A 26,283-nucleotide genomic window follows, 5' to 3' on the forward strand; every position below is an offset into this window, starting at 1 on the left:
ATCTCAACTGTTCCTGGACTATTTACTTTTTCTCTGCTAGAGGAGAGTTCATTAGTTCACAGACTGCTCTGAAAGAATCATTTTGAATGCTGAGTGTTGTGTAATCTGCACATATTATAGAATAATGCAATGTTAGAAAAAACACTATACACCTGAAAATAAAAGTATGAGAATATTTTCTTTGCTGCTAATCTTCTAGTAAATATTCATAGTACACAACCAATTCACTATATCATTTTTTTTCGCTTCAGTGTCTCTTTAACGACTGCCTAACACCGATAGGCGTCGGCGGGTCGTTAGTGGTATAGCATTTCCATGCCAGTTCACGGAGGGTGTCTCCGTGAACAGCCGGAGAGCCGCCGATCGCAGGGGAATAAATCCTCGCTGTTTACATCATACGGCGCTGACGTAGATCGGCGATCCCCAGCCTCTGATTGGCCGGGGATCCCCGACATCTGATAGGCAGAAGCCTATCCTATCAGGCGCAGAACGGATATCTGTCCTGCGCCGCTCAGAGGGTAAGGGAGAGAAAGCCGGGGAGGGTGGAAAGCGCTGCGGAGGGGGGCTTTGAAGAGCCCCCCGGAAAGTGCGGGTAGCCGGCGGCGATCAGACCCCCTAGCAGGATATCCCCCTAGTGGGGAAAAAAGGCGGGAAATCTGATCGCCCTGGCTATTTCCTGATCGGTGCTGCGGGCTGGAGAGAGTCCACGCAGCACCGATCAGAAGAAAATCCCTTGGTCCTTAAGTGGTTAAACCATGACTAGTAAAAAAATAAACAGAAAGTTATTTTTAATTGGTGAAATGTCAAGCTGTAATGTAAATGTGAGAAAGGATTTGCATCTCATGTATCATCCCCTAGACAGGAAGCACATCTGACTGGACGAATTCCAAGCTCCATGTGGTTGGCATGAAATGTGGATGCCAACTGGAATTATTAACTCTACCCTGACCATCCGTGTTGCTGCACAGTACAACTTCCTCCAGCTGGAAGGGGCAGATTGTAATTTCGGGGGAGTTACCTTTAAAAATGAAGTGACTTGTTTGGCTGACATCCCTCCGATGGCTGTAAGATCTTCCACCTGCGGAGAAGAGGCAGATTGCACTTTAATGAATGAAACAGGCTGTAGAAAAGCTTAAAGAGGATCTAAACTCTTGCACAGGAGAGGAAGAAAAACAGAGAAACCCTCCCCGTGTGTATTAAGAGGGAATTAGACAGGCTGTTATTTCTTATCTGCTAGCAACGAACCACTGTAATCTGAGCAGCCATCTCTGTCTGCCGTGGGAGTGCTGTTCAGACAGGCTATATGTAAACAGGTGAACCCTTTCTGTGCTCCCAGCAAACCAGGAAGTTATTACACTGCAGCATCTCTGAGGGGTAAGCCTCAGGGTCCCAATGAGGATTCCTACGCCGTCCTCTGTCCCATGGGGGTCGCGCTGCAGCCCCCCGAACAGCCGCCTGACAGCCTGTTCAATATTTACCTTTCCAGGCTCCAGCGGGGGCGCTGATGCGGCTTTCGGCTCCGAAGTAGGTGGAAATACCCGATCTCAGTTGGGTCCGCTCTACTGCGCAGGCGCCGGAGACTTGCGCCTGCGCAGTAGAGCAGACCCGACGGCGATCGGGTATTTCCACAGACTTCGGACCCGACAGCCGCCACAGCACCTGCGCAGGAGCCGGGAAGTTAAATATTTACATCCCCGCTGTTCGGAGGGCTGCAGCGAGATCCGAGGGACAGAGGACGGCGTGGGACCCTGAGGCTTCCCCCTCCCGAGGCGAGTACCCCCCAGGGGACTGACGTTACAGGTTTTCTTTAAAGTCACAGAGAAGGGGCAGGTCAGGGCATAAACACTTCTGTTAGTTGCGTCCCACCCCTCTGGCTCTTCAAGCTTCCCTATTGGTCCATCAATGTGATGGAGACTTTACATCCCTTTAACTGCTTCAGGACCGACTTGGTTGAAATGTACATCCTGCTGGTGGCTGTGTGGCTCTGACAGGACGTAGAGTGCAACTATTCACCGGAACGCACTCATGCCGTCCTCACCATTCCTGCACCTGCTTACTCTGCTGTCTCCGTGACATCACAGCTTTTGCATCTCGGTCAGGAGTCAAGGTCATTGACTCCTGCCCCTGTGCTTACTGTGAGCCAATCACAGGGCACAATAGGGAAAGAACTGTCCTGGTCCTTAAGGGGCCAGAACTGTCCAAAGTGTTAAAGGGAACCTAAACTGAGAGGGATATGGATATTTCCTTTTAAACAATACCAGTAGCCTGGCAGTCCTGCTGATCTTTGGCTGCAGTAGTGGCAAAAAAAACAAAAACAGACACTTACCTGGGGCTTCTATCAGCCCCCTGTAGTGGTTATGTCCTGCGCCGTCCTCCGATCACTCGTTTCCTGCAGCCGGTCCCAGTCTAATTACGCGTGTCACACGTCTGCGCTCCCGGCAGGCGCAGTACAAGAGAACCTCGTATTGCTGCTGCGCAGTAAGCTCCCGGAGATGCGAGCGGTAGCGCGCATTATTCGTCTTGTTAGACTACATGCCTGGTGCCGGCGGCGGGGAACGGACGGGAGAGGATGGCGCGAGACATTACAGCTACAGGGAACTGATAAAAGCCCCAGGTAAGTGTCTGTTTAATGGAGGACTCCACAGAACCCCTTTAAAAAAAAAGGAAAAATCCATATCCTTATCAGTTTAGTTTCCCTTTAAAGAAGTTCTGTGGGGGGTTGCGGAAGAGAACAACGGACACTTACCTTGGGCTTCTATCAGCCCCGTGCAGCGGTAATGTCCCACGCCGTCCTCCTCCCATCTGCCGTTCTCCGCCGCCGGCCCCGGTCTAAGCGGCATGGGATCCAACTGCGGCTGCGCTAGAGTGGCTGCGCACCTGCTCGCTTCCGCCTGCGTCATCAGAAGCTTACTGCGCAAGCTCAGTGCAAGAAAACGTTGTACTGCGCCTGCGCAGTAAGCCTCAGACGACGCGAGCGGCGGCGCGGCAGCGCGCATTATTCGTCTGTGTGTCAGACGAATAATAGCCCGGTGCCGGCTGCGGGGAACGGCGGATGGGAGCAGGACGGCGTGGGACATTACCGCTGCATGGGGCTCATAGAAGCCCAAGGTAAGTGGCTCTTCAGAAACCCCCACAGAACCCCTTTAAGGCTGTAAAAGTGCAGTTTGCATACTGGGCCTTCTCCACCTGATCACATGCGCAATCTCAGCAGCGGCACAGATGTCAGGAGAGGTCTGGGGATGGGCGTAATCCCATGAGGAAGAGTAATGCACGGCAACACTAGTGCAGCGTCACTGTGGGAAATCGTTTCTTTAGAGGATCGGCCCAATGTAATAAATCTCACAATTCATGCTTGAAGCCTTAGCTTGGCAGCACGTTACACATCACCTCCAATGGCACCTGAACAGGTGCTGGGGCATTTACATAAAGACATTGTTCCCTGGGAAACCTATCTGATAGAGAATAGTGTTCTGTACAGGCAGATAGGGACCCATGTTACAACTCTTTACTGAAGAAAAACATGCAGAGATAGACCATACACCACCATCAGGAAATGCAGATTACATAGAGGAACACAAAGTGAATAGAGGAAATTATAATACCTCACTTTAAAGTGTAACTGTTGGGCATAAAATCAATTATTTTTATCTGGTAAACAAGTAACAAGGATGCTAACCAGGCAATCCAAAAGTTAAAATCACTATTACTTTTCTCGTCGATAAATTGTCATTCCACAGTTTACCTGACTTATTTGTACACAAAAAAAGTTGCAGGGCATGCTGGGTTGTCCTTTTTTGCTTCTCTACTTTCCCCTCAGACCTAACAAATACAGCCTGATTGGCTGAAGCCTCTTTCCCTCCCATTTTCCCCTCCACACCTCTTTTTCTCTGATTGGCCAGGATGATGCTGAGACAATGTACTTTCTATAGTGGAGGGCAAGCAATGCATGCACAATCAGGCAGAGGGAGGAAAGGACATCAGGATTGGCTTCAAAATAGCCCCACTTAAAATGGGAAATGCTAAGAAGAATTCTATTTTACTGTAGAAAAACACTAAAATCAAAATGTGGACGGTGCAATACATATGTTAGTAGAGCAAGTATTTATCTACTTATATATGTGTTTTTTTCTGAGATCGTATTGCCGACAGCTACTCTTTAACCACCTGAGCGGTCTGGACGAGCTCAGCTCGTCCAACACCGCCGGAGGTCGCCGCTCAGGCCCTGCTGGGCCGATTTTTATCAAATAAAAAGCAGCACACGCAGCCGGCACTTTGCCAGCCGCGTGTGCTGCCTGATCGCCGCCGCTCTGCGGCGATTCGCCGCGAGCAGCGGCGAAAGAGGGCCCCCCTAGCCGCCTGAGCCCTGCGCAGCCGGAACAAAAAGTTCCGGCCAGCGCTAAGGGCTGGATCGGAGGCGGCTGACGTCAGGACGTCGGCTGACGTCGATGACGTCACTCCGCTCGTCGCTATGGCGACGATATAAGCAAAACAAGGAAGGCCGCTCATTGCGGCCTTCCTTGTTTATTATGGGCGCCGGAGGCGATCGGAAGATCGCCTCCGGAGCGCCCTCTAGTGGGCTTTCATGCAGCCAACTTTCAGTTGGCTGCATGAAATAGTTTTTTTAATTTAAAAAAAACCCTCCCGCAGCCACCCTGGCGATTTAATCAGAACGCCAGGGTGGTTAAGCGTCATCTTGACATCTTGTAGTTGCTTTACTATACTGCAGTTTAAGTAACAATGTTAAATCTCTAACTCTGGCACTGTGGTCCTCACTCACCTTCTGAAAGGGGCCGTTCAGCTCCCGCCAGCCCAGGATGAGCTTGGCCTTCTTGTCTCCTATCTTCTGCAGGGATTTCAGTTCCTTCAGCGAGCCGCTATTGAGGAACTGCAGGATCTTCTCCCGGCCGTTCTGTAGGACGTCTGTCCGCATGTTCACCTCCCAGCCCGGCTCGTTCTCCTGCCCGCCGCTGGTCTTCTGCTGATGAGGTCACAGGTTACAGGAGGAACCCAGGATGAGTACATGACAGTATCAGACTAGTTACACCATTTACCAAAGGAGGCTGCTTGTTATGCTGCTTAGCATGGGGCTTCCTCCACCTTTTCACCCAACATCAAATCAGCGAGCCTGCAGGGATATCACGTGGCTGCTGCAATGCATGCTGGGATAGTCCATTAATGTGATTACATCTCCCAGCATGCATTGAGGTGGCTGGGACCACACACTACCATTGTGGCACGTTCATCTCTGGGATCTGAAGCACGATGACTGTTTGTTTAAAATGTAGATACTTTGGGAGAAGGAAACCTCTGGATCCTACAGAGGCTTCTCCCATATCTCCCTATTCTGTTCCAGCAGTAGGACCGACCCCCCCCCCCCCCCCCCCAAGGATCCAGAGGCTTCACTCTCCCGAGGCAAGTACCCAAATGGGGCGGTTTTATCCATTCAGGACAACTTTAACCCATTGGCAGCTTCAAACTAAATGTTTAGTTTGCAAGCTGCTGTGCATTCTAAGCCTGTGTCAGAATATCTCGTTTGGCTGCCTAGTGCAGAGGGCGGCAGTTTATAGTTACCAGTGTGAGGCGGCTTCTTCACTCCTCCACCGGTGGCTCTGAACTTCCAACAAGTCTTCTGGGTCCCGATCACATGATATGACGTGATCAGGATCCAAATGACAGTGTCAGCTTTATAGCTCCACCCAGTGGTGGAAGACACTCCCATCACCGGGTGACGCTGTAACGCTGACTGGTCTCCTGGATCCTGCTCACAGATCATGTGATCGGAACTGAGAAGACATGTCGGGATTACATCACTGCAGCAGTGGAGGAAAGAGGTGGATCCGGACACCCGAACTGGTAAGTATATAAGCTCCCTGCTGCCCACTCTGCATACCCTGCCAGGCTAAGAGAGCCACACTTCCCCAGCGGCAGGAAAAGTTCTGCCCTGCAGCCAAATTTTACTTTATTTGGTTGCTAAAGGGTAAAAGCAGAACATTATATAATTATTATTCCACTAATCACTTGTAAATTATTAATGTGTGGATTGCAAAGTCATCTCGACCAGATTTACACTTTTATCAGAAATATTGCATCCTTATTGCTAGCTCAGTTTCTCATTGTGGAAGACCCCGCCTTCTGTGCAGTGAGCAGGAACATCACATGATCTCTCAGAATGCCCTGGTAGGAGGCGGCTTTGTACCAATACACAGCAATATCTATAGATATTCCAGGCAGATTCTTTGATTAGGTTCTGCTGTTTGTCCTTCTGGTTCCTCTTTACAAATGTGCAGGGCTGCATCATGTCGGCTTTTATGAATGGTGCAGCATGCGAGATTACTCAGGAGAATTTACCCATCCAGGCTTTGTGAACTGGAAATCCCGACTAGTCTATACAATTCCACCAGTCCCGTATCATAGCACTTACCCGCGATGTCTTCTTCACAACAGGGATCGTCTCCTCCTGAATGTTAACCTGGCAGTTTTGGCCTGGACAAGACAAGGAACACCATGTAAAGTACCATTCAGGCCCAAAAAACAAAAGCTATATCTACAATAAGAGAAGATTGCCCATCTAAGGGTCAATGTGAAGGGCTTGGCCCAATGACTTATCATAAAACAAACAACAACAAAAAAGGTTGTTCTTTAACCACCCTGGCGTTCTGATTAAATCGCCAGGGTGGCTGCGGGAGGGTTTTTTTTAAATAAAAAAAAAACTATTTCATGCAGCCAACTGAAAGTTGGCTGCATGAAAGCCCACTAGAGGGCGCTCCGGAGGCGATCTTCCGATCGCCTCCGGCGCCCAGAATAAACAAGGAAGGCCGCAATGAGCGGCCTTCCTTGTTTTGCTTATATCGTCGCCATAGCGACGAGCGGAGTGACGTCATCGACGTCAGCCGACGTCCTGACGTCAGCCGCCTCCGATCCAGCCCTTAGCGCTGGCCGGAACTTTTTTGTTCCGGCTACGCTGGGCTCAGGCGGCTGGGGGGACCCTCTTTCGCCGCTGCTCGCGGCGAATCGCCGCAGAGCGGCGGCGATCAGGCAGCACACGCGGCTGGCAAAGTGCCGGCTGCGTGTGCTGCTTTTTATTTCATTCAAATCGGCCCAGCAGGGCCTGAGCGGCAGCCGCTGGCGGTGTTGGACGAGCTGAGCTCGTCCAGACCGCTCAGCTGGTTTTAAAGAGTAACTGTCATAACATAACAAAAAAATCAATTTTTATCTGGTAAACAAGTTATAAGGATGCTAATCAGGCAATCCAAAAGTTAAAATCACTATTACTTTTCTTGTTGATAAATTATTCCCCAGTTTACAGGACTTATTTGGTACACAAAAGAGAGGTTGCAGGGCATGCTGGGTTGTCCTTTTTTGCTTCTCTACTTCCCCGCAGACTTAACTAATGCAGCCTGATTGGCTGAAGCCTCTTTCCCTCCCGTTTTCCCCTCCCACACCTCTGTTCCTCTCTGATTGGCCAAAATTTCTCATGCTGAAACAATGCACTTTCTATAGTGAAGGGCGGGCAAATCAAGCAGAGGAGACTAAGAGTGGATATTACATCACGACTGGCTTCAAAACAGCCACAGTAAATATGGAAATTGTCTAGAATAGGATTCTCTACTTTTCCTGAGATAGTATGGCTGACCGCTTCTCTTTAACCTCAGCGGTAGTCACGGGTCTAACTGGGTGGAAAAAAAAACAAGCTAGGGGTGGTTATCCCGAGCTGAACGTGTGGTAGCTGCCGGAGGTCTATGCAGAGCAATGCGCACAGCGGGCATTTTAACTCACCTCCCGACATTGGCCGCCATTCTCGCTCTCCTCCAAGGCTTTGCTTCCCCCTGGTCAGAACACAGTCTGTTGTCAAGAGAACAGCCAGCAATCTCACTACAGGGTTACAGCGCCACCCGGAGAACAGAGGGAGAACTGCAAGGCTGGAGCCCAGGGAGGTAAGCAAGTGCTAGGGCTGCGGAAAAGCTCTCTGCGGTGTGATTTTTTTCAGGTGTAGGGTCTAAAAACCATGCTAAAAAAATGCACCATTTTTAGACCCTAAACGTAAGTAACCCTGCAGCGCTCATCCCGTCCCCAGCATGTGCTGAAGAGCAGTTATCAGTCTGCACAGAGTGTGGGGTAACCTGGAGTCAGATCTTTACTCCAAACACCAGGCTTCAACATGATATACCAATGCAACAACAGCGGAACCTTGGTTTGTGAGCATAACTTGTTCCAGAAACATGCTTCTAATGCAAAGCACTCAAAGCAAATTTCTCCATAAGGCTTAATCGAAACTCATTCCCACCACAATACAAACATTTATAGAAAAATATTTTATACAAAGTACTGTACATGTAAGGGCTCATTCACACTGGGGAGCTTCCTGAGCTAGCGCTTTGGAAAACAATGTAATGTATAGTATATGGTGGGGGATTTCACTGCAGCAGTCGCCAGCGATTCACGATTTGCAAAAACAAGGTGGGGGGTTCAAGTGTAAAGGAAAAAAGATTACTCTGCACAATGCTAGCAATATTGCGACCCCCAGTGTGAATAGGCCCCTAAGACGCACCATTTGTCCCCTAGTGAAATACAGCTCAAGTTACAGCCCCACAAGCCTAGCAATAAGAGACACTATAGATCCGCAGAGACCCACCCCCGGGACAGTACCACACTGCTCCAGCAACTCCTGCACCCCAGCAGACATATCTCCAGGAATCCGCCCCCAAGACAGTACCACACTGCTCCAGCAACGCAGCAGTCACTACTCCAAGGACCTGCCCCCAGGACAGTACCACACTGCTCCTGCACCTCAGCAGTCACAACTCCAAGGACCTGCCCCCAGGACAGTACCACACTGCTCCTGCCACTCCTGCACCCCAGCAGTCATATCTCCAGGGATCCGCCCCCAGGACAGTACCACACTGCTCCTGCACCCCAGCAGTCATATCTCCAGGGACCCGCCCCCAGGACAGTATCATACTGCTCCTGCATCCCAGCAGTCGTATCTCCAGGGACCCACCCCCAAGACAGTACCACACTGCTCCTACAACTCCTGCATCCCATCAGTCGTATCTCCAGAGACCCGCCCCCAAGACAGTACCATACTGCTCCTGCGCCCCTGCAGTCATCTCTCCAGGGACCCGCCCCCAGGACAGTACCACACTGCTCCTGCGCTTCCTGCATCCCCGCAGTCATGTCTCCAGGATTTGCATGCTCACCCTGCATGGGCAGAACGCGGAGTACTTTCTTGGTCTTGGCGGTGGAGGTGGCACGACTGCGCAGAGGTTCCCGGAACATGCTCTCGCTTACGCTGGAGTCAGACATTTCTAGGTCGGAGCCGGTCGATCTTTCAAGACGAGCTTCAGCTGCTAAAGCCTTCTCCTCCAGCTCCTTCTGCTTCTCCTTCAGCCTCTGCAGGAGATAAGGCAATAAAGAGGAAGGCCAATGATGACCACCATTGTGATTTATACAACAAGCATCAGTTATTCATCTTGATATTTATTAGGATTATATATCATATACATGGTTATGGGGTCTGACCTATTTAATAAGCTGTATGTAACGCACTTCCATTTCCCTGTGTTTCTAAATAAGTTTTGTATTATCTACACGTGTAATTATTGTCCGACCAACAAACAAGTATTTGTTAGTAGAACAGGGGCTGAGAGCCAATCGCACTGACGCTTCATGGAGTTTTGCACAGTTGGTTTACCCATTTTATATAGGAACTGGCACCATCTGTGACCACGCCTGTCCTACTCCATGACTCACCTCAATCTCCACCTGGCTCTCCTCCCATTTCTTCAGCAGAGCCATGCGCTCCCTCTTCGGTGTACTCAGAAGTTGCGTCTCCATCCTTCCCTTCTCCGTGAGGATCTTGTCCAGTTTGAGGAGTCTCTCCACCACTGCCGGCTCCAGTGATGACAGCTGAAGCTTGTGCCTGGAGACAGAAGAGTGATTAGAGACAGGAGCAGAGCAGGCAAGCTTGCACAACATTGCGACATACAGGACAAGCCACTCACTTGCTGAGGCTCTCCGTAGAAGAGTTAGGAGACTCCTCAACAGTTTCCAGTTTAGTCTTCTTGAGTTGCGGTGGAGGTGCAGTCTCTGTATCTTCGCGAGGCCTCTTGAGAATGGATTGCACTGCAGACATTAACAAAAAGGAGGACAGCTCAATATTTCTCAATTGCAGGACCCATTTAATTTGAATTCTTTTCAAAGCCCAAATGCTGGTGGTGCAGTCCTCTAGTAAAGGGTAAAGATGGAATTCTGCAGCAGCTATGTGTCCATTGAACACAACTTTCCACACATACAGCATATAGTGAAAATGAAGCAAAGTGTGTGTGGTGTAGACTTGTTGGTTGCATTGCAATAAAAGAATTTTACCATAGTGCCACAGAACAATGATTTTTTTTGAGGCCTCGGTCATGGGCAAGAATACATCTTGGGATCCAGGGGATAGTGGGCACTCTAGCGGCCCAAGACAAGAGCAGCATTTATACTTACCTAGGGCTTCCTCCAGCCCCTTCCTCACTGGAGCCCCCCACTAAACAATGGTCCACCCTTTCCATTTACATAGTAAACCCCAAAACCCAGCATAGGCCAGCCAGGCAGTTCTAGTTGAATAAATGCTGTGTCTTACCTGGAGCCTGCACTGTCTCCTGGCTGAAAGGCTTGTTAATGATCTGTTTTGATTTTGCAGCGAAGTTTAGGGCTGTAAGCGTGTCAAAGTAGTACTTCTGTTCCGGGGCAATATTCGCAATCATAACACTGTGGGCGGAGCCGCCGAGGGAATCCTGGGAAAAAGGACAAAGTATTGGAACATTAAACACTCATTTCTCTCAAAGATTATATATTTTGTTATTTATAACACGGCTGTGGAGTCGGTACAAAAAAAAAAAAAAAAAAAAAAATTCATCTGACTCCAAATCCTCAGTTTATGAAACCGAGTCGGGTACCCAAAATTGCTCCAACTCCTTGACTCCGACAGTCTAATATTTAGAAAGGCTATGGATTTGGTTCAAAAATCACCTGACTTCAACAGACTCAGTTTATTGAAACCACCGACTGACTCCGGGTACCCAAAATTGCTCCAACTCCACAGCCCTGATTTATAAGTGTAGCTATGATTAATCATGCTAGGTTACAAGCTTATATTCTTAAAGGGAAGGTCCAAGCAAAAAAAAAAAAAAAAAAAAAAAAAAAAAAAAAAAAAAAAGTGTTTCACTTACCTGGGGCTTCTACCAGCCCCATGCAGCCATCCTGTGCCCTCGTAGTCACTCACTGCTGCTCCAGTCCCCCGCTGGCAGCTTTCTGACCTCGGAGGTCAGGGCCGAATTGCGTACATTTTTACACATTCCCGCTAGTGCAGGAACATTAACACATACATTTTTACGCTTTAGTGGTGCAACGCGTACATTTTTTGTTCCTGCACTAGCTAGAATGCGTAAAAATGTATGCAATGTGGCCCTGACCTCCGAGGTCAGAAAGCTGCCAGCGGGGGACTGGAGCAGCAGTGAGTGACTACAAGGGCACAGGATGGCTACATGGGGCTGGTAGAAGCCCCAAGTAAGTGAAACTCTTTTTTTGCTTGGACCTTCCCTTTAAGACATTTGTGTAGCTTAGTTATTCTTAGAATTATAGATACAAGAAAGGCCATGATGTAATCCCACCATTGCCACTCTGGGTCCCTCTGGATATATCTGACAAGAGCTCGTTGGATATGGCCTTTCATGTGTGAGCGCGGACATACTGTGCAAGTACTTGAGTTTTCAAAGTACGACCATATTCCTATACAAAGGGGAGAGCTGCCACAAAAAAAAAAAGTATCCTGGCCAGTGGTGTCAAGGAGGATATGGGTGGAGTTTCCCTCTACCTAGGCAAGTATCTATATTGTTGGGTTTCTTTTCATTACAACTAGAAAGGGTTACGATACATTGGAGTCCCATCAGTGTAAATCATAGTTTTATTTACTTGTCAGGACTCAAAAGGCAACCTGGAATGAGAGGAATACAGAGCCATTCTGTAATAAACAATGCCAGTCACCTGACTCCTGTACTGATGCTCTGCCTCCAATACTACAAATCACTGGCCCAGAATGAGCATGGGGATCAGATGCCGGGACTCTGGTGCTGAACACATCAATTACAGCGCAGGAGATTTGGCCAGATGGCACCTCCATAGACCATAATAGAAATCAGGGCTGTGGAGTCGGTACAAAAATCTTCCGACTCCTCAGTTTATGAAATAAACGACTCAGACTCCGGGTGCCCAAAATTGCCCCAGACTCCAACTCTACAGCCCTGATAGAAATTACGGCTATAGCAGAGTACGGAGTACAGTGAGTAACTTCGGTGCCGTCGGAAGACAAGCTGAAGTTACTTTTAAAACACTTATTCGGCTGCCAGCAATAGCTGGAAGCTTGATTACACCATTCCCCACTATCCACGCAGACCTAGAGGGGGGGGGGAGAATGAGAGAAAATAGTAATGAACGCCGCTGGGACTTGCGCAAGGAGCAGAGTAAGCCGTATACCATCTGTAACCTGCGCCCAAGTCTCCCGTACGTCTCTGGTGCGACTCCGCTGGCTGCATGCTTGTTGCAGGTGTGCAACTCAGACACCTAAAAGCTCAGTATGACAGGCAGGCCACTGGCATAGTTTAAAGGACTTGCGAGCCCAAAAAAAAAATAAAAATCACGTTTAAATGCACGGAGGACGCCATCCGCGCCCTCCGTGAAGTTCCGCCGGGTCCCCGCAGTGTAATAGCCCCCCGTGCCGCTCCCGACCCCACAGACTGAGTCGGGCTTTCCTTCTCCTAATATGGCCGCCGGAGCTGGCCGTGGCTGCGCAGTCCGCAGACACGTGAGTGCGGCTGCGCAGCTCTAGGGCCTCCCCCCACAGGGGGCCATTACACTGCAGGGACCAGGCGGAACTGCATGGAGGGCGCGGATGGAGGAGTCCGTGCATTTAAACGTGATTAAGGTACTTCACTAATGTTTTTGGGCTCATAAGTCCTTTAAGGGAATGAAGAGGCCAGCCTCCGTATTCCTCTCGCTTGAGGTTCTCTTTAAAGAGGAGCTGTTAGGTATAGGGTCTCAGAGAAAAAAAAAAAAAATACATCAGTAGCTAAAGATTGGCTGTACTTACATTACATATGCATTTTACTGTCCACGTTTGGATTTCACAGAATTTTTTATAGTATTTGCAGAGAATGATGCTCCTGACAGCTCATGGCAGGTTCCATGTTTGTCTGTCTCCTATGAAGCCAAATGTGTCCTCATGTCTTGCCTGCTTCCTGATGATTCCACTCAGAAAATACAACACTACTGTGCAGTGAATATTAATTAGCCATGTGGCTAGGAACAATAGCGGACTCATGCAGTATACTCTGCCCAGAGATTTTTTTTTAAGTGCTGGCTGTTGAAACATGAGACTAACTTCTCACTAGAAGCCGAGGGGAGGACCCAAGTAGCCCCAGAATGCTTTGCAGTATGTTATGCGGCCTGTCGTCCTACTTAAGAGCTTGGGAATAACAGCCTTGCTGTTCAGCACACATCAAAAGTAAGAGATTTTTAACTTCAGTATTGCCTTTTTGGCTTCCTTCTAAACTGTTTAACACAGGAGAATAGAGGTTTAAATTAGCTTTTGCAGCCTGACAGTTACTCTTTAAAGGGCAACTGTAGTGAGAAGGATATGGAGGCTGCAATAGTGGCTTCCTTTTAAACAACACCAGTTGCCTGGCTATTATGCTGACCCTCTGCCTCTAATACATTCAGCCATAGACCCTGAACAAGCATGCAGCAGATCAGGCGTTAGACATGATCAGATGTGACAAGATTAGCCGGCAGCCACCATATACCTCACACTTCAGTTGTCTTATAGGACTTCCAAGGTGAATAATGAAAATTTATTCACCTGGGGCTTCTTCCAGCCATCTCAGTCTCTCACCACAGCTCTGGTCCTCCTAGGTGTCCCCGCTGGCCGCCCGTAATCATTGTGATCTGCCAGCAGGGTTGGCTCTTCTGCACCTGTGCGTCCTCCAACATCTGACACGTAGTGCACCTGCACACAACTAGCATGCAGGCATCAGTATGCACCAGATGACTTGGACACAGGCACGAGTGGCAGAGGAGCCGACCCCGCCAGCGGGTCAGGATGATTACGGGCAACCAGCGGGGACACTGAGGAGGACCGGGGCTGCGGCGAGGGACTGAGACGGCTGCCAGAAACCTCAGGTGAGGGGGAGACATTAGGTTTGGCTGCATAACATACAACATAAGTCAGGTGCAATTTCTGGTCAACAGGCGAGTGTTGCAACAAATCCTTTGTTGTAAATCTCACCATGTTTGTAGGATAAGGCCCCATTCACACTTGCGTTCTGGGATGCAAACGGACCGGATCGGATCTGGACCGGAACCGTACGGATCCGGTCCGTTTGCATCAGGCATGAATCAGGCTGCCATCCGGATCCGTGTGGTAAAAATAGCGAAAAAAAAACTATTAAAATTGTTGGGGTGTGGGAGGTCAGCAGAAGGTGCACAATCAGGTTCCTCCGCTGTTTAGGGCCTCACCTCCACCTCCGACATACTGCCAAACAGCTCCAGCACATCTCTCACTGCTGCTCCACTCCAGGAATGCTGGGCCCATGTGTCCCCTTCCGAAATGGCTGCTAGAATACGAATAGGAAGTGGGGTAGAACGTCCGGTTTTGATAGCCAGTGCGTTCTGTGCTTTCTGTTCCCCATAGTTTTCTATTTCCGGATGGTGCAGTCAGGCTCCGGTCCGGGTGCGTCGGCCGGATGATCCAGACCCGAAAAATAGCGCATGTTGGAAAAGTGTCCGCATCCGATCCGGCTCCGTTCTGTACGGAACGTACACATGTGAATGTCCGACTAGACTTTGCATTGCTATGCGGAACGTACGTTCCGTTTGTCCAGTATACGGTCCGGATCCGATCAGGCGGATCCGGACAGCGAACGCCAATGTGAACCGGGCCTAATTTATAATCTCCACCCCCAGAAGAACCCATAACATGAAGGTAATTTGATGAAAGCATAAGGGTGTCACAAACCATAAGCTATGAATGGAGCGCTGCGTGTGTAGCTGGAGGTGTGTCAGGAAATAGAAATTCAAAGATCCAAGGCAACCACTGAATGTAAACAATAAAAACAGGGAACACCAAGAGCCCCAATAGTGTAATTCGTACTGGACAAGGTGGCAATAAGTTTGTATTGCTAAATACTCACAAGTCAGGGTCACCAGCAGGCAACCACTGTAAAGGCAGGTGGGGAGATTGTCCTGACCCCACTCAGGATTAAGAAGTCGCTCTCTGTAGACAGGAAGAAAGGGTAGCAACCCTCCACCAAGGGTGGACTCAAAATTGTATACAATGAACAGAGGCGCCAAAAGTATAAGATTAGATTAAATGAGCTTAAAAACCAACTTAAATGGCAAAATTGAAGGAGGAAGTGGTGGTCTTACCTCCCTCAAGCAGACACGACAACGACTGCGATTCAGACAGTCAAACACATTTATTAGGAACTCCAAAAAGAAATGCAACGCGTTTCGCAGGTTCAACCCCGCTTCATCAGGCAATATAGGGAGGAGTATCAAACTGAAAATGCCAGAGACCAAAGTATGAATACACTCGTACAATCACAAATGTGTTATTATATAATATTCAAAAATAGTGATTTCAATATAATAAGCTGAGTTCAAATGCAAAACTATGGATTAAATATATAAGGTAAGCCCATGATTTAATTAATTTCAGAATAAATGTATCTTGGAAAAACACATATACATAGCCCAACATGGTAATGCATATGGTTCCCTCAATTAACTCAATAAAATTGAGTTCAAATGCAAAACTATGGATTTTGTATATTCAGTATGTCACTAATAACACAATTCTCAGAATAAATGTATCTTGGAACAACCCATAGCCAAACATGGCAATGCAGAGAAATTGCAGCAAATGAGTGATTGCTTTAACTGACCTAATACAACATCCATGTGCTGCATATGGATTGAAGTAGTGGGTGTTTAATAGTAAATAATAGTGTATTCAGTATCAGGTATTTGTCCTGGATAAGGAGTGACTAAACTAAAGGTAATAGTTTAGTCACTCCTTATCCAGGACAAATACCTGATACTGAATACACTATTATTTACTATTAAACACCCACTACTTCAATCCATATGCAGCACATGGATGTTGTATTAGGTCAGTTAAAGCAATCACTCATTTGCTGCAATTTCTCTGCATTGCCATGTTTGGCTATGGGTTGTTCCGAGATACATTTATTCTGAGAATTGTGTTATTAGTGACATACTGAATATACAAAATCCATAGTTTTGCATTTGAACTCAATTTATTGAGTTAATTGAGGGAACCATATGCATTACCATGTTGGGCTATGTATATGTGTTTTTCCAAGATACATTTATTCTGAAATTAATTAAATCATGGGCTTACCTTATATATTTAATCCATAGTTTTGCATTTGAACTCAGCTTATTATATTGAAATCACTATTTTTGAATATTATATAATAACACATTTGTGATTGTACGAGTGTATTCATACTTTGGTCTCTGGCATTTTCAGTTTGATACTCCTCCCTATATTGCCTGATGAAGCGGGGTTGAACCTGCGAAACGCGTTGCATTTCTTTTTGGAGTTCCTAATAAATGTGTTTGACTGTCTGAATCGCAGTCGTTGTCGTGTCTGCTTGAGGGAGGTAAGACCACCACTTCCTCCTTCAATTTTGCCATTTAAGTTGGTTTTTAAGCTCATTTAATCTAATCTTATACTTTTGGCGCCTCTGTTCATTGTATACTGAATGTAAACAACCTTGCTGGTTACTCATTAGCTACAAGAAAGGGGAGTGTCTGACAGCTGCAACATCAGCAAATCAAATGCCATGTCTGCTTAATTCTGATTTTGACTGCCGATTCAACCTTAAAGGATAACCAAGGTGAAATAAAAAACAAACAAACAAACAAAAACGAATGAAACAAACATTTGTATCCATCTTCCTTCTCCTAAAAAGGACTTTAAGATATTCCAGTTTTATTTTATGTTTAAATCTACTTTAGGTTTTAACTGTTTTATTGTTTTTGCTCAATGACACATTCCTTGAAGTATGCCAGAGCTAAAATGTATGAACTATTGACCCTTTTTATCTCTTTCCTGCTCTCAGAAGCCATTTTCTGTTAGGAAAGTTTTATCAATGAGGGTCACACTGTAGTCACTTCCTGTCAGGACTGAGTCAGCCACTTACATACCTGATATTTAACTCTTTCAGGCAGAGAAAGAAAAAAGGAACACCATCGTTATTTGTGTGCTAGGCACTGTACATACCCATGTATCACCTTGGGTATCCTTAAGGATAACAGGCAGATTGACGGAGAGCTAGATCTCCATCTGATCAAATCCAATCCGAGAGTGATCTGTTGGCTGCCCATGCACCATAGGCCGATTCCCAATATAGTGAATGCTGAAATTGATTGGGAATCGGCCTTGTGACGCCGCCTCGCTGGCCTCCCGAAGTAAAATGTTCCCATCCGGTGCAGTATACCTTACCTGTCTATGTCCGCAATCCACATACACACTAGGGCTGAACGATTTTCAGTTTTAAACCAAAAATCGTGATCAGCAGTGTGACGATCTTGAGATCGTTAGAGCTGCGGTTTTTGCAGCTGCTGATTCCTGCTCTGCTTCCGGCTCCCTCCTCCTCAGTCGCGTATAGCAAAAGCAGAAATGTTCCCTGTAGGTGCTGGAGAGTAGGCCAGTGAGGGGGTTAATGAGTCGGATCATTCCCCCTCCCTCTCCGGGTGACAGCCAGGCTGGTGAATGGGGCAGACAGGCATACACAGGAAGGATGGCTTGTCCCGCCCCCCCCCCCCCCCCCTCCTCCTTCGCCCGGAAAATGAGAAGAGCCTGAGAGACGCGCTGCCCGGGGAGCCGAGCCGTTCACGCAGTAATTAACACTTCTGTCTGTTCTCTACCTGGCAGGTGACAGTCTGCAAACTACTATTACTGTGGTCCCCTCTCTGCATGCCCTGGGGTGTGTGCTGCTGCGTGCCTGGGTGACAGTGACTGACACTGAAAATGTCACCCTGATAGGCTACATGGGGAGTCACTGCTGTCATGTCACACAGTACTGAGAAATGTATAGTAATATATAATATCTCTCAGCGCTGTACAGAGTATATTGTCTTGTCACTTAAAGAGACACTGAAGCGGAAAAAAAAAATGATGATATTATGATTTGTATGTGTAGTACAGCTAAGAAATAAAACATTAAGATCAGATACATCAGTGTAATTGTTTCCAGTGCAGGAAGAGTTGAGAAACTCCAGTTGTTATCTCTATGCAAACAAGCCATTAAGCTCTCCGACTAATGCTGGATACACACTATGCGTTTCCGCGTGCGACGCGGCCGTCGATACGCGTCGATTCGATTATTTCCGAACATTTCCGAACGAATTTCGATGATTTTTAGGTCGAATGCCATGTAAAGTATGGCAAATCGACCTAATGATCCATCGAAGCTTGAATCGGACATGTCGGAAATAATCGAATCGACGCGTATCGACGGCCGCGACGCACGCGGAAACGCATAGTGTGTATCCAGCATAAGTTAGTCATGGAGAGGGCTGTTATCTGACTTATTATCTCAACAGTTCCTGGACTGTTTACTTTTACTCTGCCAGAGGAGAGGTCATTACTTCACAGACTGCTCTGAAAGACTCATTTTGAATGCTGAGTGGTGTGTAATCTGCACATATTATAGAATGATGCAATGTTAGAAAAAACACTATATACCTGAAAATAAAAGTATGAGAATATTTCCTTTGCTGCTAATCTTCTAGTAATTATTCATAGTACACAACCAATTCATTACATCATTTTTTTTTTTTTCGCTTCAGTGTCTCTTTAACTGTCCCTCAGAGGAGCTCACAATCTAATTCCTACCATAGTCCTATGTCTATATATGTACCGTAGTATAGGGCCAATTTTCAGTAGCCAAATCACTTACCTGTAGGTTTTTTTGGATGTGGGGGGAACAAAAAAAGTGTCTGGAGGAAACCCACACAGACATGGAGAGAACATACAAATTCCTCGCAGGGCTAGGACTAGGCTAGAATTTGAACCAGGGATCCAGCGCTGCAAGGCAAGAGCACTAACCACTACGCCACTGTGCTGCCTTATATAGATATTTTTTTTTCTTCCAGGAGTAATAAGCTGCATAAAAGGGGCACCTATTACTAAATTCTACACCTGGGTTACGCCTGGGTTCACACACGTTGAGGTTTTGTGTCATGGATGGTCAGAGCGATCTGATCCATCGTTAGTAGAAAATCGTGTATATCTGGCAGAAATCGTGCAATTCAATCTTTTCCTAAAATCGTTCAGGCCTAATACACACACCCCATGTGGTTGCCGACCTATAAGCAGGAGCATGTGTGACGTCACAGACACATGCCCACGTTACTCTACCAACGACGTGGGGCGCATGTATGTGGATTGCAGACGGAGGCCGAAGCCAGGAGCGGACACAGACAAGTATACTGCACCGGGCGGGAACATTTTATGTTGGGAGGCAGCGCCGGGGGTTTATCGCACGCAGCTAACACTGCACACTCAGCCTGACATCTTGCAGCATGTCCAATCGATACATGCGACCAATTTCGGCCTGAAATTGGTCACATCGATCAGGCATGCTCTTGCGGTACCGATTTTCAACAGATTCAATTATCCAATTGGGTGGATGATCAGTCTCCTAGTCGATAGCTGTATGGCCACCTTCACCAGCAGCCCAGTGAACAGTTCAGCGATTGGTTAACCCAGCATCTCCCGCATGTAAACCCATCTCACGTTTTCACTCAATTGCCAAGTATGTGTCATTTTCCTCTCAGGAATAGACAAGTAATCAAGTAATAGTCTCTGGATGAGTAGGATAATATCCTCGTACAGTCCAACCATAGCAGGGGGCCACTCACCTGGAGGAGACGTGTCAGCTTGCTGTCCCTGTAAGGGATTCTGGGTAATCCCTGGTTCAGCGCATCCACCACTTTGCTGAGTGTAAACAGGGAGGAGTTGATGGCGCCGCTCTCCTTTAGCCGGATGCCTTGATTTCCTGTCCGGCGGTTGTCCTCGGACCCCGCCAGGTCTATCAGGTATAACTTCCCAGTTAGCTGCCGGTATGGATGTATTTTTTGACTTTTCTGGACCTGAGTGGGTTAAAAGAAATAGGTTACTATAACAATCCAGCAGCTACAAGCTGGACATGAGTGGTACAACAGGTACTCTGCTGCCACCTCCTGGTAATTGCAGAAGACCGTATCAAACCATAAATCACACTTTATTACCAGGCATTTTGAGTGCACGTAAGTGCTTGTTCCAACAATCAAGAACCACGATCTAGGCAGGATAATGGAGGCTAGAATACACCAGAAAAAAAAAAAAAAAAAAAAAAAAAAAAAAAAAAATAAAGGTCCAGCCCTTCTCAGATTTTATCAGTTACACATCACATACAAAGGTCTTGATTCATTAAAGGCTGTGCGATAAAAAAGAAAAAAAAAAAAAAATCAGGACATTAAAATACAGCATTTGGCATTTAGCCAACTTTAAAGAGAATCTGTATTGTTAAAATCGCACAAAAGTAAACATACCAGTGCATTAGGGGACATCTATTACCCTCTGTCACAATTTCGCCGCTCCCCGCCGCATTAAAAGTAGTCAAAAACAGTTTTAATAAGTTTGTTTATAAACAAACAAAATGGCCACCAAAATAGGAAGTAGATTGATGTACAATATGTCCACACATAGAAAATACATCCATACACAAGCAGGCTGTATACAGCTTTCCTTTTGAATCTCAAAAGATCATTTGTGTGTTAACCTTCTGTCCCCTTCTTCTCTCATGCACTGAACATTACAGGCTTCCTGCACACAGCTCTGAATGTGCCTGTGTTTGTAATTCCTCAGTATGTGTCAGCCAGCTACTTTCACAGCCTAACAGAGGAGGATTTTTATCCAGCTCTCTTCTATCACTGATAAGATAGAGAAGCTGCTGGCTTATGTAAATAAAACACACACTGGAGTGTGCATAGAGGAACAGACCAGCACGGAAGAGTTGGCAGCCTTCCAGACACAGGCCGACAAGTCTGACAGGGGAAAGATACATTGATTTATTACAGAGACCGTGATAGTACAAAGTGCTGCAGTGAGCCAGAACAGATTAGAATAGGTTTAGGAACTTGTAGGATGGTAGAAAAAACGTTCTAATTTTTGTTACAGAGTCACTTTAAGAAGAAAAGTTTTGAATAGTTTAGAACCAAGCTGATGGGTAGAGGGGCCTACACCTCACGCTACACATTGTCAAGAGTGGCCTTGTAGAACATGCTCACCTTGATCAGCAGCACGGCGTGGCTTCGGCTGGAGCGGTCGTTGAGTTTGGTGCAGGCCACTGTGCGGTTCTGGCTGGCTGGGATAAAATATTCATCAAAGTCGGAAAAATTGTCGATGGTCTTCTGCGTCACACCCGGGATCAGGATGTTGTGGTCTTTGTCCTCACGGATGGGCAGGTCCTTATTCTTAGGCTCCAGAAGATCCATCACCTGGAGAATAAATGCCAAATTATTAGAAGGGACCTTGTCAGGCATTTTTTTCCCTAGAAATCTACCCCACAATCCATGAAGTCTGGCTGCTCTGAGCGTGCCACAGTAAGATGCCTTCTACTGAATGCCTTGGAATCTTACAGGTAGACTGGAAGGCCTCCAAAAGCTGCAATTCCTCCAATTCTGCTGAGGGCCCTTTCACACATTGACCACCGAGTCACATTTTTTTTTTTTTTTTTAACACCACAGACATGCTGTGGGCCCTTTCACAGGTCTGCTGTGGTTCTGCCTGCTGCACTCGCATGTACACACTCACTTTTTCTGACAGTGGAGGCGATGGCATTAGAAGAGTACTGTAGGGGGGTATGGTGGGGGTAGTTGAACTTACCTGGGGCTTCTAACTGTCCCCCACAGAAGTCTTGTGCCCACGCAGCCTCTCGCTGAGGCTCCCCATCCCCACCTCCAGTTTAAATCAGGAATTTGACTTTAAAGTCGGAAAACCACTGCATCTGTGCAAATACTTACCTAAGGAGAGAGAAGGCTCTGCGTCCTAATGTGCCTTCCCCCTCTGCTCTCCGCCAGGCTAAGGTGACTCTGGAAGACGGGCTGCTCCATACTGTGCCCCCCCCACCCCCCCCACCCCAAGAGTGCGACCATCTTGCATCCAGTCATCCCTGGAAATCACGAGTGGAGACGGGTTAGTGATCTCCACCTGCGTCATGTGTTTGGTTGCCCCTCATGCAACTTACCTTTGCGAGTATTATCTTACCACCTCCTTTCTTTACCTCCACAAAGTAATAATGCGCTCCCGTTGTCGGTGTTTCCTTTTAACCACTTGATGACCCACCCTTTACCCCCCCTTAAGGACCAGCGCTGGTTTGATTGATCTGTGCTGGGTGGGCTCTGCAGCCCCCAGCACAGATCAGGGTGCAGGCAGGGAGATCAGATTGCCCCCCTTTTTTCCCCCCTATGGGGATGATGTGCTGGGGGGGTCTGATCTCTCCTGCCTGCTGTGGGTGGCGGGGGGGGGCACCTCAAAGCCCCCCTCCGCGGCGAAATTCCCCCTCCCTCTCCTACCTGCTGCCTCCCCCTGGTGTTCCGGGCTGCACAGGACGCTATCCGTCCTGTGCAGCCAGTGACAGGATGTGGTCTGTCACATGGCGGCGATCCCCGGCCGCTGATTGGCCGGGGATCGCCGATCTGCCTTACGGCGCTGCGCCGTACATATGTAAACAAAGCGGATTATTTCCGCTTGTGTTTACATCTAGCCTGCGAGCCGCCATCGGCGGCCCGCAGGCTATTCACGGAGCCCCCCGCCGTGATTTGACAGGAAGCAGCCGCTCGTACGAGCGGCTGCTTCCTGATTAATTAGGCTGCAGCTGGCGACGCAGTACTGCGTCGCTGGTCCTGCAGCTGCCACTTTGCCGACGCACGTTATGAGTGTGCGGTCGGCAAGTGGGTAAGGTGTACATCACCCTAATCCTTTGTGGTTCTAAACGTAGAAATCAGCCGATGGATGGAGAGCAGGGAAACCGGCATTTGGGAAATAGTCATTCGGGCTTTTCTCCAATTTGAGGGTCTGCCATACTTCTCTCACTATATGCCCTTCTGTGTGGGTGTCTATAGAACTGCCTGTATTTCAGGCTGGTAACGTGCAGTGGCAAGTCGAGGACATACCTTTTCTTGATAGATCTCCACATAAGACATGGTGATCGAGTATGTCCAATCCTCCTCGGCTGACGCCCTCGTCATCTGCAGTAAGTCTCGTACAGCCCGAGGGATCACTCCTGGCTGATTGGGGTTCCCCAGCATAGTGTGTGTCTTTCCTGGAGGACGGGATATTGTTATTGTAGTCAAGGATGGAGATGGCAATGTAATATGGCTGCAACAATACCAACCCGCTCCTGTGGGCCCGTAGGCAAACACGCTGGCATTCTGGCCAATCAGCAAGTGTGAAAGGATGGGAAAGACAGATCCGGTGTAGATCTCACGCTGGGTAGACTTGTCTCCGTAAAATGCATCGAACCTACACAGCAAACAGGTCATGATTAGGGTGGGGCTAATGGCTTACAAATATCAATCAGGGGATTCTCGCAGTTTGTAAAAATGGCAAGCCAAATCAGAATACATTTTGTGAGTTTTATTAAAGAGAACCCGAGGTGGGTTTGAAGAATATTATCTGCATACAGAGGCTGGATCTGCCTATACAGCCCAGCCTCTGTTGCTATCCCCAACCCCCCCCCCCCCCCCCCCTAAGGTCCCCCTGCACTCTGCAATCCCTCATAAATCACAGCCACGCTGCTGACAAACAGCTTGTCAGAGCTGGCTGTGTTTATCTCTATAGTGTCAGTCTGCTGCTCTCCCCGCCTCCTGCAGAACTCCAGTCCCCGCCTGCATCCCTTCCCTCCCTGCTGATTGGAGGGAAGGGATGGGGGCAGGGACCGGAGCTATGCAGGAGGCGGGGGAGCAGCTAAGACTGACACTACAGATGTAAACACAGCCTCACAGCACGGCTGTTATTTATGAGGGATTGCAGAGTGCAGGGGGACCTTAGTGGGATTTGGGATAGCAACAGAGGCTGGGCTGTATAGGCAGATCCAGCCTCTGTATGCAGATAACATTCTTTAAACACACCTCGGGTTCTCTTTAAATATACTTAACCTTTCGCATGCATTCCTGTACATACCTTTGTACTGCATAATGTAAATACTCTATATCCATATACATGTATTAACCACTTTGAAACCCTTGCTACGCTTATCTACTCCCCACAGAACTTTACCTGGGGCTCAGGGGAGTAGATAGGCGTACTTGTGGTAAACAGTGTGCTGTATGCCCAATAAGCTATCTGATTATGTATATAGGGTATCATTTTAACCGTGACAAGTGAGAGAATAGATTTTGTGGTGTTTGACAACTGAGGGCTAAGTCATGTGATTTTTTTTTACCGGAAAACTGAATGAAAAGCAATAAAACTGTTATTTTCATGTACTCTATACCCCCAAATAAATACTTGTAAAAACAACAAAAGTGACAGCATTGAAAAGAGAATACATAGTTACCCTAGGGACTTAGCTTTTAAAATATGTATGCCATGAGAGTGTATTACTGTTAATCATGAAGATAAGGGCTTTTAATTACTGATAGAGTACAATGAGAAAACAAAAAAAACACAAACCAGAAACTAATATATTTTCGCCATACATTGTACTAGGAACATTATTTAAATGTTGAGATAACCAGGACAAATTAGCAAATACAATGTGTGGGTTTTACCTATGGTAACATTGTTTATTTGAAAACTATAGTGGATGGAAATGGAGAAATAGTGTATTTTTTCTTTTTTTTTTTCTCATTTTTCCCTTTAAAATGCACAGATAACATAATTACTAAAAGCAAATATCACCCTCACAAAGCATAATTTGTGGCAAAAAAAACAAGATATAGATCATTTACATCTGATGAGTAGCAATAAAGTTATTGGTGAATGAATGGGAGGAGCGCTGAAATGTGAAAATTGCTCTGGTTTTTAAGCAAAAAACCCTGTGGTGTTGAAGTGGTTAAAGGGGCACAATTGCGAAAAATTGTAAAATTTTAAATATGTGCAAACAGACAAATAAGTACATTTTTTTCCATTGTAAAATGATCCATTAATTACTTTTCTCCTATGTTGCTGTCACTTACTTACAGTAGGTAGTAGAAATCTGACAGAAGCGACAGGTTTTGGACTAGTCCATCTCTTCATATGGGATTTTCAGCAAGGCTTTTATTCTTTACAAAGATTCCCTAAAAAGGATTTTAAAAGATGATGCTAGCCAGCTTCCCTGCTCGATACACAGATTTTTGGTAGTTGGACAGAGCAACTGCCATTCACTAAGTGCTTTTGAAAATAAATCCCTGAGAATCCCCCATGAAGAGATGGACTAGTCCAAAACCTGACGCTTCTGTCAGATTTCTACTACCTACCTAAATGGCTCATTTTACTCTGGGGAAAAAAAAAAAAAACACTTGTATATGTTTGCACATATTTTAAATTTTGCAGTTTTTCGCCATAGTGCCCCTTTAAATCCGATCAAGCAGGAAGTATTGAATCTGATCATGCAGACCTGGAGGATGATTGCTTAGGAAGTCATATCCTCTCCCCTCAGCTGTTCACATCCTGTGGGAGTTTACCTCACTTTAGAACGCCCACCCTGTGGGAGTGCTCCCCAATCAATACACACCTCCACAACATCTTTACACCACACCAAAGTTCCCCTCCAATACACATTCAGCCACCCTCCCATTGTAAGTATATAATTAAAAAAAAAAAAAAAAAAAAAACACCCTTGTAATTATAAATCTAATAAAGTGCCCTCATTCTTAAGCCCCATCTACACGATACTTTATACGATTCGATTATGATTCTATTTACGATCCGATTAAATCCAACATGTCAGAACGGAATTCAATTCGATTTGACATTGTTTTGCAATAGCAAATCGAATTGAATCAAATCCTGATTGGACATGTTGGATTTAATCGGATCGTAAATAGAATCGTATTCGAATCGTATCGTGTAGATTGGGCTTAAGGGATACATTGGTCATAGCATCTTATGTGTGTAACTAATAATTTACATACATTCAGGGGGTTGCAACATTTTTTCTCTTTTATCTACAGTAACAAGCTTAT

The 26,283-nt window shown here is 46.8% G+C and overlaps 2 protein-coding genes across 3 annotated transcripts in view; one reads left to right on the plus strand and one right to left on the minus strand.

Annotated features, from left to right (window-relative positions):
• Positions 1-26,283, plus strand: part of ALDOA (aldolase, fructose-bisphosphate A) — a 445,177-nt gene that overhangs the window by 59,670 nt on the left and 359,224 nt on the right. The gene's annotated exons all lie outside the window — the stretch shown is intronic.
• Positions 1-26,283, minus strand: part of KIF22 (kinesin family member 22) — a 63,728-nt gene that overhangs the window by 6,014 nt on the left and 31,431 nt on the right. Inside the window, exons 4-14 of one of the 2 annotated variants that reach the window (XR_011022644.1) lie at positions 23,508-23,635; positions 23,287-23,435; positions 21,400-21,609; positions 19,990-20,220; positions 10,622-10,775; positions 10,002-10,122; positions 9,751-9,919; positions 9,198-9,390; positions 6,422-6,483; positions 4,778-4,978; positions 1,019-1,078 (exon numbers count right to left, since the gene is read on the minus strand). Coding sequence is in view for 1 of the 2 variants with exons in the window: in XM_068243806.1 (XP_068099907.1) it covers positions 1,019-1,078; positions 4,778-4,975; positions 6,422-6,483; positions 9,198-9,390; positions 9,751-9,919; positions 10,002-10,122; positions 10,622-10,775; positions 19,990-20,220; positions 21,400-21,609; positions 23,287-23,435; positions 23,508-23,635 (1,675 nt within the window). In the remaining variant the exon portion in view is untranslated. The remainder of the gene's footprint in view (positions 1-1,018; positions 1,079-4,777; positions 4,979-6,421; positions 6,484-9,197; positions 9,391-9,750; positions 9,920-10,001; positions 10,123-10,621; positions 10,776-19,989; positions 20,221-21,399; positions 21,610-23,286; positions 23,436-23,507; positions 23,636-26,283) is intronic. The other variant, XM_068243806.1, reaches the window with a different exon arrangement.

Source organism: Hyperolius riggenbachi, chromosome 7 (assembly GCF_040937935.1).
Source record: "Hyperolius riggenbachi isolate aHypRig1 chromosome 7, aHypRig1.pri, whole genome shotgun sequence".
NCBI classification, from domain to species: domain Eukaryota; kingdom Metazoa; phylum Chordata; class Amphibia; order Anura; family Hyperoliidae; genus Hyperolius; species Hyperolius riggenbachi.